The sequence below is a fragment of the Orcinus orca genome, chromosome 2 (assembly GCF_937001465.1).
Source record: "Orcinus orca chromosome 2, mOrcOrc1.1, whole genome shotgun sequence".
Lineage (NCBI taxonomy): Eukaryota > Metazoa > Chordata > Mammalia > Artiodactyla > Delphinidae > Orcinus > Orcinus orca.
This window is the reverse complement of record NC_064560.1, coordinates 140,134,985-140,149,597: the sequence shown is the minus strand read 5'-3', so window position 1 is coordinate 140,149,597 and position 14,613 is coordinate 140,134,985. Positions and strand designations below refer to the sequence as shown.

Below are 14,613 nucleotides of genomic sequence, written 5' to 3'. Positions count from 1 at the left end.
ATGGAGATATATGAGTTACCAAAGAATTCAGAATAACCATCATATGGATGCTCAGTGAATTAAAAGAGAGCACAGATCAATAACTGATGAAGTCAGGAAAGCAATACATTAACAAATGAGAACATTAACAAAGAGGTAGAAACTATGGAGAGGACACAAACAAATTCTGAAACTGAATTCTTCACCAGAGAGAGAAAGAATCAGTGAAATCGAATACAGGACTTTCAAAATCACTTAGGCAGAGGAACAAGAAGAAAAAAGAATGAAGAGAAATGAAGAGAGGCTAAGGGACTTGTGGGACACCATCATGTAGAATAACATAAGCATAATGAGAGTCCCAGAAGGAGAATAAAAAGAGAGGACAGAGAGCCTATTTGAAGAAATAATGACTGCAGACTCACCAAATCTGAGAGAAATGCACATACAAATTCAGGAGGCTCAAAAACTCCAACTAGATAAATGTAAAGACCTTCACTGAGATACATTATAATCAAACTATCAAAAATCGGAGACAAAGAGTGAATCTTGAAAATGGCAAGAGAAAAACAACTTGTCCTGTACAAAGGAGCTTCTATTAGATTATAAGCAGATTTCTAAGCTGAAACTTTTCAGGCTAGAAGGGAGTGGAATGATTAATTCAAAGTGCTGAAGGAAAAAAAAAACCCTGCCAATTAAGAATACTATATTCTGCAAAAATGTCTTTGAATAACAGAGGAGAAAAAGACTTTCCCAGATAAATAAAATCTGAAGGAGTTCATCACCACTAGTCCTGCCCTACAAGAAGTGCTGACGGAAACCATTCAAGTTGAAGTGAAAGAATGAGAACACAAAACCGTATGAAAATATAAAACTCCCTGGTAAAGGTAAATTTATAGACAAATATAGAATCCTACAGTATTGTAATGTAGATGCATCAATCACTTTTAAATGTGGTATAGAATTTAAAACATGAAAGCATGAGAAGTAATTACAGATCTGTGTTAATGGATATGCAACATAAAAAGAAGTCATCTTCTTCTGTGTGTGTCAACATAAAGGGTGGGACAGAGATGTAAAGGAATAGAGTTTTTATATGCAATTGAAATTAATTTTTTATCAGGTTAAAGTAGATTGTTACAGCTTTAAGATGTTATAGGTAATTGCAATGGTAACCAAAAGGAAAATACATAGAATATGCATAATGGGGAAGGAGAAGGGAATCAAAACATGTCACTATAAAAAAAATCAATGAGACATTTAAAAATGACAAGAATAAACAAAGGGATAGGGAAAAAACCACAAGACATACAAAAAGCAATTAAGAAAATGGTGGGACTTCCCTGGTGGCACAGTGGATAAGAATCCACCTGCCAATGCAGGGGACATGGGTCCAGAAAGATCCCCCACGCTGTGGAGCAACTAAGCCCATGCGTCACAACTACGGAGCCTGCTCTCTAGAGCCCATGAGCCACAACTGCTGAGCCCATGTGCTGCAACTACTGAAGCCCACATGCCTAGAGCCCGTGCTCCGCAACAAGAGAAGCCACTGCAATGAGAAGCCCGTGCACCACAAGGAAGAGTAGCCCCCACTCACCACAACTAGAGAAAGCCCGCATGAAGCAACAAAGACCCAATGCAGCCAAAAAAATAAAAATTAAATTAAATCTTTAAAAAAAAAAAGGAAACAACAATAGGAAGTCCTTCCCTATTAGTAATTACTTTAAATGTAAATGTATTAAACGCCCCAATTCAAATATGTACATTGGCTAAATGGATGAGGAAACAAGATCAACTATGTGTTGCCTACAAGAGACTCCCTTTAGATCTAAGGAAACACAGGTTAAAAGTGAAAGGAAGAAAATAGATATTCCATACAATCAGAACTTGCAGAGAGCAGGAATGGCCATACTTGAATCAGATAAAATAGACTTTTTATTTATTTTTATTTTTAAAATTTTTGGCTGTGTTGGGTCTTCGTGCTGCACGTGGGCTTTCTCTAGTTGTGGCAAGCGGGGGCTACTCTTTATTGCGGTGTGCGGGCTTCTCATTGCGGTGGCTTTTCTTGTTGTGGAGCACGGGCTCTAGGCACACGGGCTTCAGTAGTTGTGGCTCGCGGGCTCTAGAGCGCAGGCTCAGTAGTTGTTGCACATGGGCTTAGTTGCTCCATGGCATGTGGGACCTTCCGGGACCAGGGCTCAAACCCATGTCCCCTGCATTGGCAGGCAGATTCTTAACCACTGTGCCACCAGGGAAGTCCCAGGTAAAATAGACTTTAAGATAGAAACTGTCACAAGAGACAAAGATGGACATTATATAATGATAAAAGTGTCAATTCACCAGCAAGATGTTACAATTTATAAATATACATGCACCTAACATTAGAATTTCTAAATATATGAAGCAAACATTGACAGAAGTGAAGGGAGAAATAGATTACAATATAATAATAGGAGACTTTAATACCCAACTTTCGATTAGAGGTAGAACAGCAAAACAGAAGATCAAATAAGGAAACAGAAAACTTGAACAACACTATAGACCAGTTCAACCTAACAGACATATAAACAACACTACACCCAACAATAGCAGAATACACATTCTTAAGCACACATGGAACATTACCAACATATGTTAGGCCAGAAAACAAGTCTTAACAAATTTAAGAAGTTTGAAATAATATAAAGTACCTTCTCCAATCACAGTGAAATGAAACTAGAAATCAACAACAAGGAAAACAGAAAAGTCCACAAATATATGGAAATTAAATAACTCACTATTAAATAACCAATAGGTCAAAGAAGAAATCACAAGAGAATTTAGCAACTATCTGGAGACAAATGAAAATAAAACTACAACATACCAAAACTAGGGGATGAAGCAAAAGGAATACTAATTGGGAGGTTTATAGTAGTAAATGCTTACATTAAAAAAAAAAGATCTCAAGTCAACAACCTAACTTTAGACCTCAAGGAACTAGGAAAAGGAGACCAAAGGAAACCCAAAATTGAAAGAAGGGCAGAAATAATAAAGATTAGAGCAGAGATAAATAAAATAGAATAGAAAAACAATTTAAAAAATCAACGAAGCCAAAGTTGATTTTTTTAAAGATCAACAAAATTGATAAGCCCTTACGTAGGCTAAGAAAAAAAAAGACTCATAATTAAATTAGAAATGAAATAGGAGACATTATCATTGATGTCACAGAATTTAAAAGGACCACAAGAGACAACCAGAAACGATTATATGCCAACAAAATGTATAACCTAGAAGAAGCTGACAAATTCCTAGAAACACACAACCTACCCAGATTGAATTATGAAGAAATAAAAAAATCTGAACAGACCTATAACTAGTAAGAAGATTGAAGCAGTAATCAAAAACCTCCCAACAAAGAAAAGTTCTAGACCAGATGGCTTCACTGGAGAATTCTACTAAACATTTAAGAATTAACACCAATCCTCCTCAGACTTCCAAAGAATTGAAGAGGAAAGCACACTTTCAAACTCATCCTATGAGGCCAGCATACTTTGATACCAAAACCAGACAAAGACACAAAAAGAGAAAACTACAGACCAACATCCCTGATGAACAATGATGAAAAAATCCTCAACAGAATACTCCCAAATTGAATCCAACAGCACATTAAAATGATTATCTACCATCACCAAGTGGATTTTTACCTGGAATGCAAGGATTTTTCAACATACAGAAATCAATCAATATAATATACTACATTAACAAAACAAAGGACAAAAACCACATAACCATCTCAATTGAAACAGAAAGAATTTGACAAAACTCAACACTCTTTCATGAAACAGGGACTTTCCTCATGTTCCAGAGGGTAAAACTCCATGCTCCCAATGCAGGGGGCCCAGGTTTGATCCCTGGTCAGGGAACTAGATCCCACATGCATGCCACAACTAAGAGTCCGCATGCTGCAACTAAGAATTCCGCATGCTGCAACTAAGAAGCCCACATGCCCCAACTAAGAAGCCCACATGCCCCAAAAAAGAAGCCTGCATGCTGCCACTAAGAAGTCCGCATGCCACAACTAAAGATCCCACATGCTGTAATGAAGATCCCGCATGCCACAACTAAGACCCAGCGCAGCCAAAATTAATTAATTAGTATTTTTTTTAAAAAAAGACTCAACAAAATTAAGAATAGAAGGAAACTATCTCAACATAATAAAAAGCCTATAGCAAACATCATGCTCAGTGGTGAAAGTCTGAAAGCTTTTCCCCTAATATCAGGAACAAGGCAAGGATGCCCACTCTCACCATTACTATTCAACATAAAACAGGGATTCCTAGTCAGATCAATCAGGCAAGAAAAACTAATAAAAGACATCCAAATTGGAAATAAAGAAGTAAAATTAGCGCTCTTTGCAGATGATATTATTTTATACTTTGAAAATCCTAAAGGTTCCACAATGAAGCTACTACAGCTAATAAACAATTTCAGCAAGGTTTTAGGATATAAAAATCAATGCACAGAAATCAGTTATGTTTCTATACACTAACAGTGACCAACCTGAAAAGGAAATTAAGAAAATGATTGCACTTACTATAGCATGAAAAAGGATAAAATAATTAGCAATAAACTTAGGTAAGGAAGTGAAAGACTTGTACAGTGAAAACTATAAAACATTTTTAAAAGAAATCAAAGAAGGTACAAATAAATGGAAAGACATTCATGCTTGTAAACTGGAAGACAATATTTTTAAAATGTCCATACTACCCAAAGTGATCTACAGATTCAGTGCAATCCCTATCAGAATCTCAATGGCATTTTGTACAGAAGTAGAAAAAAATCCTAAAATTCATATGGAGCCACAAAACCCTCTGAATAGCTGAAGCAGTCTTGAGAAAGAAGAACAAAGTGGAGGCCTCATACTTCCTGAATTCAAAACATACTACAGACAGCTGTAATTAAGTGGCATTTTCCATGTCTCTTCACATAGTCTTCCCTCTGTGCATGTCTGCCTGTGTCTAAATTTCCCCTTTTTATAAGGATACATCATATTGGACTAGGGTCACCCTAATGACCTCATTTTAATTTGATTACTCTGTAAATACCCTATTTCCAAATAGGTCATATTCTGAGGTACTGGGGATTAGAACTTCAACTCATCTTTTTTAGAGGACACAATTCAACCCATATCAATAACTTGAGAAACATGAAAATGAAAACACAACATACCAAGGTTATGGGATGCAACAAAAGCAGTGCTCAGAGAGAAATTCATAGCTGTAGATGACTATATTAAAAAAGAAGACATCTCAAATCAATAGCTTAACTTTTACACTTTAAGGAATTACAAAATGGAGAAAACAACCAGCAGAAGGAAAGAAATAAGATTACAGCTGAGATGAATGAAATAGAGAATAGGGGAAAAAATAAAATTAGCTAAACCAAAAGTTGGTTCTTCAAAAATGTTTTAGAATTTTCAAAACTTTAGCTATATTGACTAAGAAAAAAGAGAGAAGATGTTAATAAAATGAGAACTGAAAGTGGGAACATTACTACTGGCCTTACAGGAGTTGAAAGAATTATAAGAGAATATTATGTACAGTTGTGTGCCAAAAAATTAAATAATTTAGATGAAACGGAGACATTCCTCAAAATACACACTACCCAAACTTACTCTAGAATAGAAAATCTCAACAGACCTACAAGTAAAGAGATTGAATCAGTAATTAAAACCATTCCAATAAAAACAAGTTCAAGACCAGATGGCTTCACAGATGAATTCTACCAAACATTTAAAGAATTAACATTGATTCTCCTCAAACTTTTTCAAAAAATAGGAGGAAATACTTCCTAATACATTCTATGAGACCAGCATTTCCCTGCTACCAAAGCTAGAAAAAGATATCACAAGAAAACTACAGACCAATATCCCTTACAATGCAAATATACTAGCAAACCAAATTCAAAAGCACATTAAAAGGATTACACTCCATGAACAAGTGAGATTTATCTCACTTTTGAGGAATAAAAAGGTGTTTTGACATAATAGAATCAATCCATGTAGTACATCATATTAATGTAACAAAGGAAAAATACCTACATGATTATCTCAATAGATGTAGAAAAAGCATTTGACAAAATTCAACCTCCTTTCATGTTAAAACACTGAGCAAAATAGGAATAGAAGGAAACTTCCTTAATATGATAAAAAGCATTTATGAAATATCCACAGGTAACATGTTTAATGTCAGGAACAAGACAAGAACACCTAATTTCATCACTGCTATTCAGCATTGTACTGGAAGTCCTAGAGAGAGCAATTATTCAAGAAAGAAATAAAAGGCCTCCAAACTGGAAGAGAAGTAAAACTATCCCTATTTGCAAAGGAAATGATTCTATGTAGAAAAAAATCACAAAGAATCCACAAAAAAAATTAATACATGAATTCAGCAGAGTTACAGGTTACAAGATCAATATACAAAAATCAGTTGTGTTTCCATATACCAGCAATGAATTATCCAAAAGGAAATTTTTAAAAATTCACTTACTACAGCATCCAAAGTAATAAAATACCTAGTAATAAATTTAACCAAGGAAGTGAAAGGTTTGTGTACTAAAAACTACAAAGCAAGTTGAAAGAAATTAAAGATAATTAAATGGAAAGGCAGTCCATATTCATAGATTAGAAGACTTAATATTGTTAAGATGGTACTACTGTGCAAAGTGACCTGCAGCTTCAGTCCAATCCCTATCAAAATTCCAGTGGCCTTTCTTGCATAAATCAACAAGCTGATCCTCAAGTTCATATGGAATTGCAAGGGCCCCCAAATAGTCAAGACAATATTGAAAAAGAAAAGCTGGAAAACTTACATGTTCTGATTTCAAAGTTTTCAAAGCTATATTAAACAAAATAGTGAGGTACAGGCATAAGGATAGACATATTGATCAACGAGAGAGCCCAGAAAGAAACTCAAGTATCTATGGCCAATTGATCTTCGACAAGAGTCCCAGGGCCATTCAGTGGGAAAAGAATAGACTATTCAGCTTTTGGATTTCATGAAAATTAAAAACTTGTGCATCAAAGGACATTATCAAGAAAATAAAGAATGGAAGAAACATTTGCAAATCATATATCTGATAGAGTTTAATATCCAGAATGTACAAAGAACTCTTACAGCTCAATAGCAAAAAGACAAACAACCCAGTTAAAAAATGAGCAATGAATGGGCTTTAATAGGCATTTTTCCAAAGAAGATATACAAATGGCCAACAAGCACATGAAAAAGATGGCTAACTTCATTGGTCACTGAGGAAATGCAAATCAAAGCCACAATGTGATACCACTTCACATCCTCAAACCAACAGTGATGGCTATAATTTTCTTTTAAATGGAAAATAACAAGTTTGAGGAGGAATGCAGAGGCACAGGAAGCTTTGTAAATTGCTGTGGAAGTGTAAAATGGTAAAGCCACTGTGGAAAACAGTTGGTAGTTCCAGTAATTCCACTCCTATGTATATACCTAAGAGAAATGAGACTTGTACACAAATGTTTATAGCAGCATTATTCATAATAGCCTAAAGGTGGAAACAATCCAAATGTCTATCAACAAATGAATGGATAAACAAAATAAGCAACATACAATGGAATATTATTCAGTCATAAAAAGGAATAGAGTACTGATACATCCTACAACTTGGATGCATTTCTAAAATATGGTGCTAAGTGAAAGAAGTCAGACATGAATGTTTACATATTGTATGATTTTTATATGAAACTTTTATATGAAACATTCAGAATAGGCCAATCCATAGAGACAGAAAGTATATCAGTGGTTGCCAGAAGCTGGGAAAGGGGTAAATGAGGAGTGATTACTTAAAGGGTATGAGGTGTTCTTCTGGCATGACTATGATTCATACACTGAATTAATATTTATTACATGCCTACTATGTGCCAGGCAGTATTACAGTCACTTTTTCATGGACTTTACATTCAGAAGGAGGAAAAGACTAAGAATAAACAAAAAATACGAATATATCTAGGTGTTGAAAATTGTAATGAAGAAAAATAAATCAGGCTAGATAAAGTGTGAAAAGATTAAGGAGAAGTACAATTTTACACAGGTAAAGCCTGCCTGTCAAAGTAATATTTGTGTTGATGGCCTGAAAGAAGTGAAGAAGCAAGTCATGGGAATGTCTAGGAAAAGAACCTTCCTGGCATAAGGAAAAGCAAAATGCAAAGAGGGGGAGCATGCTTGGGAATGTTCAAAGGAATGCCCCCCAAAATCAGTGTGGAAAGAGCAGGGTGAAAGAGAAAAGGATTAGGAAAAGAGTCTGAGGAGGTAGCCCTAAGCCAAATTACATAGGATCTTTTGGGCTATGGCTAAGACATTGGATTCTATTCTAAGGATGACAGGAAACCACTGGATGGTTTAGAACAGGTGACTAATATCTGAAATATGCTTTAAAAGGATCACTCTGGCTACTGTAACCACAATATTCAATTCAATTTATGGGAAATATCCCAGACATCAATGCCTAGATTATCAGTTCTGAAGTCAGGAAATGTCAGGCTTTCCCACCCAACTCTTCCCCTAAATAGTTTGGTAATTTAGCCAAGGCCCTCAATCTCTTCACATCTCAATCTCCTGAACTGTCAAATAAGAAATCGATTAAAGTCTCTTCCAGATCTGTCATTCCATGATTGGAATAGGTTAAAATAGGCTTCACTATTATATTAGTTCTTTTACTTAAACCAGTGATTCTCAACTAAGGGCATTTTTGCCCTGCAGGGGACATCTGGCTATGTCTGGAGACATTTTTGGTTGTCACAAATGGGGAAGGAGTTGCTACTGGCAGCTAGTGGGTAGAGACTAGGGATGCTGCTAAATATCCTGCATTAAACAGGACACCCTCCTATAACAAAGAATTATCTGGCCCACAATGTCAATGGTGCTGTCGTCTAGAAACCCTGACTTGATAAATAGAAAATTCACACTATTTACACATAATAAAATTTATGGCACTGAAGTTAGTATTTTTCTAACTTCAGGTGTATAAAGTTCCTGATACATATTATCAAGTCATTGTTTATGAAAGTCCTTTGACTTTACCACAAGCTATTTACTCTGAATAATTGTACATCTTTTCTGTATGGGTAGAAAAGCTGAAATAAAGATTAGACCATAAAAACAATATAGCTAGTGATTCAGAAATAGGCCTCCTAAATTATATATACTTAGGTTCAAATAATATCTCAAATATTCAGTGTGACTTCAGGCAAAAGTTACTTAACCTCTGTGCCAGAATTTCCTCATTTGTAAGATGAGAATAAGAATATCTCTATGATATTATGAATGAGATAATGGGTGATGAAATTCTTAGCCTAGTGCCTTGCATAAGTAAGCATTACATGAATATTGTAGTTATTACAATTTGCAAGGCAGGCTGAAAATGGCCTGAAGGTTGCAGATTGCTCTTCACTTTTCTATAATCTCTGATTTCCCTCTGCCCTATTCTCTTTTTAAAATATTTATTTATTTTATTTATTTGGTTGCACCGGGTCTTGGTTGTGGCAGGCGTGCTTCTTAGTTGTGGCAGGTGTGCTCCTTAGTTGCGGCAGATGGGCTCCTTAGTTGCGGCTCACTGGCTCCTTAGTTGTGGCATGCATGTGGGATCTAACTCCCTGACTGGGATCGAACCTGGGCCCCCGCATTGGGAGCGCGGAGTCTTAACCACTTTGCCACCAGGAAGGTCCCTGCCCTATTCTCTTAGTTTGGTTTTTCTAATCTGCTGTGAACCAAGATATTAGATATCCACCCTATCAACCTTTTTAGAATTGGGTCTAAAATTAGTTCCAAGTGAACCTGGGAAGCTCCTAGGAGGAAAGTGCGTGGATTTCTGCATGTTGACAGCTCAGAGGCCTTAACTCCTAGATTCACAGTTACATCTCAAATAACAGAACTCTGTAATATAAATGGCCTCTAAGTGTTGTTCTTATATCACAATAATATATTGAAAAAAGCTTCCCAAGTAATTATTTTGTCCATACTGCCCAGTTAAAGTCCCTTGGAACTTAGAAGTGCTCTGTTAGGTGATAGGATAATCTAATGCATCAGAACCTAAGATCTGTCCTAAATGATATGATGCCTTGGTATCTGTAAGTTATAAATCACTGAGAGCTTAGAGCAGTGATACTCAGACCCGCAGATTTTAAAGCACATAAGAGTCTTTCATTTGCAAACAGCATTTCTTTAATACTTCTAATACTTCTGCATAAGAATATTCTAGAATAATAGGTCTTTTGAATAGTTCAAGAGTTATAATCTCTTCTATTGGTCAAGATTTCTTAATCTGGTATCCACAGGCAACTCTTCCCAACTTCCCACCGTATTCCATGGATGGGCTCCATGTATGCTAAATTCTGCATTTGTGTGTCTGTGTGTATACAGATAGTGTTTTTTTAAAAATGTTTTAGTGAATAATCATTTTTTTAAAAAAATTATTTATTTATTTTTGGCTGTGTTGCGTCTTCGTTGCTGCATGCGGGCTTTCTCTAGTTGTGGCGAGTGGGGGCCCCTCTTCGATGCGGTGCGCGGGCTTCTCATTGTGGTGGCTTCTCTTGTTGTGAAGCATGGGCTCTAGGCACGTGGGCTTCAGTAGTTGTGGCATGTGGGCTCAGTAGTTGTGGCTCGCAGGCTCTAGAGCACAGGCTTAGTAGTTGTGGTGCACGGGCTTAGTTGCTCTGCGGCATGTGGGATCTTCCTGGACCAGGGCTCAAACCCATGTCCCCTGCATTGGCAGGCAGATTCTTAACCACTGCACCACCAGGGAAGCCCTAGAGAGTGTGTTTTGACTTCTAAAGAAGAGAGTCTCTAGCCTACAATGGCTATGTATCTTTCAGGGAATGGTATTTTAAAATGTGACTCCCAGTTATAGTACATTGAGTACCATGGGATTATATAGCATTTTCCAGTTAGAAACTGATGAAGATAAACTTTAGACTTGAGGAAAACAAAATCTTTGAAAATGAGCAAATACTATAATTTTAAAGTACAGCTCTTTCTTCCTAAACCTTTTCCCAAACCGTGGTTGACACTGCTAGTTGTTTCCCAATATGTTTTTCCCTTTTTCCATAATGGTATATATATTTTTTATGGACACATTGTCACCCGGCAAAATACTACCTTTCCCACCTCCCTTGTACCTAGGTTTAGCCCTAGTGGCCAAGTTCTAACCAATGAGATTTATGTAATTTCCAGGGCTTTCTTTACCCTTCTTACCTTCCTTCCTCTCTGCTGGCCCGAGCTTTATTTGTGGCTTACAATTGTGTCATTACATGAGGGGGAAATAAAGTTCCATCTTGTTTAAGTCACTATTATTTTGGTCTTGAACAGTAGCTGATCCAGTGGCCCAATACAAAAACTTTATTCCAAAAAGACATTAAAGAAATTGTCAGATACTTAAGTTCAGTAAGTATTTTAAGGTTCTCAAAGGTTTAGTTTCTAGTCACTTTGCAAACTGATAAATCAATAATTTAATTATGTAGTTCTCAACCAAGATCAGCTAAATACAGTAAATCAATAATTAAAAAATATAAGCTTGATACTTTAGCAGTTTTGCTCTAATATCAGGACATTACAGCATTATGTAAAATAATAATAGAAAGAGTAATGTGATGGATTGTGTCTAAGGAATCTGAACTAGTAGCTCAAGTAAATTTTACTTCTCCCAGTGTTAAACCTCCCAGCATTCCAATACTGGCCATGGGCAAATTTGGCTGCAGATAAGAGCTATGCCCCATAATCAGAGCTCTTAGCACAGTGTGTACTTGTTGACTGTGGATTGACAATGGCTGACTCCCAAACTCCAGAATGTTCTTATACCTAGGCCCTATCTCCTCATCTAATCTGGAGATTGAGGACTAGACTATCTGTAATATCAGGCCTTGCTTTTTTTAACTCAAAGAAATCTGTTCTAGTGCAGAGAGGTTAAAAAGAGGTAGCAATTTTCTAACAGCGTATTTGGAAAGATGTCTGGGAGAGACTTCTGACTGAATCTGTAGGGATCCTGAGAGATTGAGGTCTTAGTGAGACCACAAACTTGCACCCACCTCCTCAGGTTAAGATATTCAGAGATTGGGGGCTTCCCTGGTGGCTCAGTGGTTGAGAGTCCGCCTGCCGATGCAGGGGACACAGGTTCGTGCCCCGGTCCAGGAGCATCCCACATGCCGCGGAGCGGCTGGGCCCGTTAGCCATGGCCACTGAGCCTGCGCGTCCGGAGACTGTGCTCTGCAACGGGAGAGGCCACGACAGTGAGAGGCCCGCGTACCAGAAAAAAAAAAAATTCAGAGATTAAGATATTTATGGAAAAAAAAGATATTCATGGAAATAATGGATGATGTCAAAAGGCTGTCTTTAAATCTTGACCTGGAAGTATTATTGTATTTCCTGAAATAATCTAGGGAAGGCAAAAATTTACGGACATTGCAACATGGTATGATCTCTTCCATTAGATTATATGCTCCAAGGGGGGATTTTAACTGTTACATTGCCAGCTCTTAATGCTGACACTCAGTAAACTCTCAATGAATGAATGTAGAATTTGGTTCAGTGTGTGCCTTGGGGTTTAATAGTATTTAATAATCCAACAAATTTCTTTAACTTTAAAAAATTCTCTACTTACATATGAGTAAATGAAATTAATTTTGGTAGCATTTAATTATTTTAGGTTTCAGTGTGACCGAATGTAATTTGGCCTGTGGTTAATATTTAAATCTATAATCCCACGGCTATTAGAAGAGGGAATCCTGGCTATACCATTAACTTATGGTGTGATCTTTGGAAACTTAGTTTCTTCGGTGGAAAATTAGGGAAACATTTTCTATGAGCTCTGAAATTCTGATTTTAGTGCTTAGTATATAATAGGTTCTAGTATTTTTTGAATGAATAAGTGATTTTATATTGTACTCAAGACCTCATATTTAATTAGTAAAAGACTGAAACATAGCTCAAAAGCTTTTACTATATCTAAATAGCAAAAATTTCTTGAAACTATTTCTTGGTAAACATTTCAAACTTAGTAATTTTAATCAAATATGAGAAAATCTGTTTTTGCGTACCTGATCACATAAGTAGCAAGTCTCTCCAATTCCTCACTTTAAATAATTTTGCCAGTCAGATTATCATTACCAGCTTTTAATAGCTCAGCCTAAGAAATTAAAACAAAGTATAAAACCAATTATTGTATTTTGTACATTTAATTGGAAATCATATATATTAAGTTGAACCTTATTACATATCGCTGATATAATTGCCTTCAAAAATGGCAATTTTATATGGTTCACACTGAATATGTTTAGTATTAAATACTGTGTTTAAGAAATATGACAATAAGGGTTCTAAAGCGTCTCATTCTCCCGTTTACTCCTATCATTTCCTGCCTGTTAGGGGTGTGGCAGGTATTTTTCTAAAATTTGAGAACCTTGTGTCCCTCCTACAGAGTTTTTGCAACTTGTGGTTTAAAAATAGTATAAACTAGTATTTTTGTTTTGCTAACTATCCTAAAGGGCTAGTATGAATAAGTAAACGTTTTACAGAGAATATATTAGTAGTTACTTAATGTTCCTTGATTATTTGGGTCAGTGGTTCGCAAACTTTAACATTCATAACAACCACTGGAGAACTTATTAAAACACAGGTTTCTGAGCCCTATATCCAGAGATTATGATTCAGTAGGTCAGGGCTGGAACATGAATTTACTTTTCTTACAAACGCACACATTACGCTGATGCCCACGGACGTGGGGAATAGATAGAAGAGACTTATTTGTAATAAGGCCTTCCTTTTTTTGGTCTTTCAGTAAATAAAACTCAAGTTGATGAGGTATGAGATATATTGCCTTAAGCCAAAACCATTTCTTAGAAAAGTACTATATACAGTAGCTCAATTGTAAGATACCTGTAAATTGGATTTATTTTGACTTAGTTGCTATAGCCCACAATTTCGGGACAGCTAACTCCAAGGAATTTATTCACCTGTCCCTTCTTTAGAACTGCACTGTGCTCTGGCTTTCCAGAGGGCAAGGGTCGCCTGGACCCTGCCGCTGGAGTTCTAGGCCAGGATCACTTTTTTACTTGCGTTATCAGAGGCAGAGCAGCCAGCTGGACAAACTCTGCAGAAGGCTCCTGATAGGGAAACCCGTGGGCGCCAATCTAGGAGACCAAACCGACCTGCGGCGGTCGACCAACCCAATTCCATCCGCGGGTCTTTTCTCCTTCAGGGTCCCTCCCGGAGCCCAGGGAGCAAAGCGGGGTCGAGAAGGAGCACCTGAAGCAGCGCAACAAGCAGGTCCCGACCCGCCGGAGATCACGCGTTGAGTCTGTGGCCCAAACCGCCCGCCGCCTCCGAGCAGTAGCCGGATTGCCGCCCCACAGGGAGCCACTTGGCCCAAGGACTAACCCAGCCCCGGCACTCTCGCTCAGGAGAGGCTCTGCAGGCCGGCATTCAGGCTGGCGAGCTCGCCCACGCATCTCAGCCCAAGCAGTGGTCGTCTGGCTTGCGAAGATGTCGGCCAAGCCCGCTGTCGGCTTCGTGAACGAGGCTTCTCAGCAGATCCTGGCCGGTGGTTCCGCTGGTAAGGCCGCCCCGCCGGGGGCTAGTC

At 37.4% G+C, this 14,613-nt stretch overlaps 1 protein-coding gene across 1 annotated transcript in view; it reads left to right on the top strand.

Moving 5' to 3' along the window:
• SLC25A21 (solute carrier family 25 member 21) overlaps positions 1–14,613 on the top strand; it is a 534,325-nt gene that overhangs the window by 3,289 nt on the left and 516,423 nt on the right. The window contains exon 2 of the mRNA XM_004269980.3: positions 14,233–14,586. Within this exon, the coding sequence (XP_004270028.1) occupies positions 14,517–14,586 (70 nt within the window). The 5' untranslated portion in view covers positions 14,233–14,516. The remainder of the gene's footprint in view (positions 1–14,232; positions 14,587–14,613) is intronic.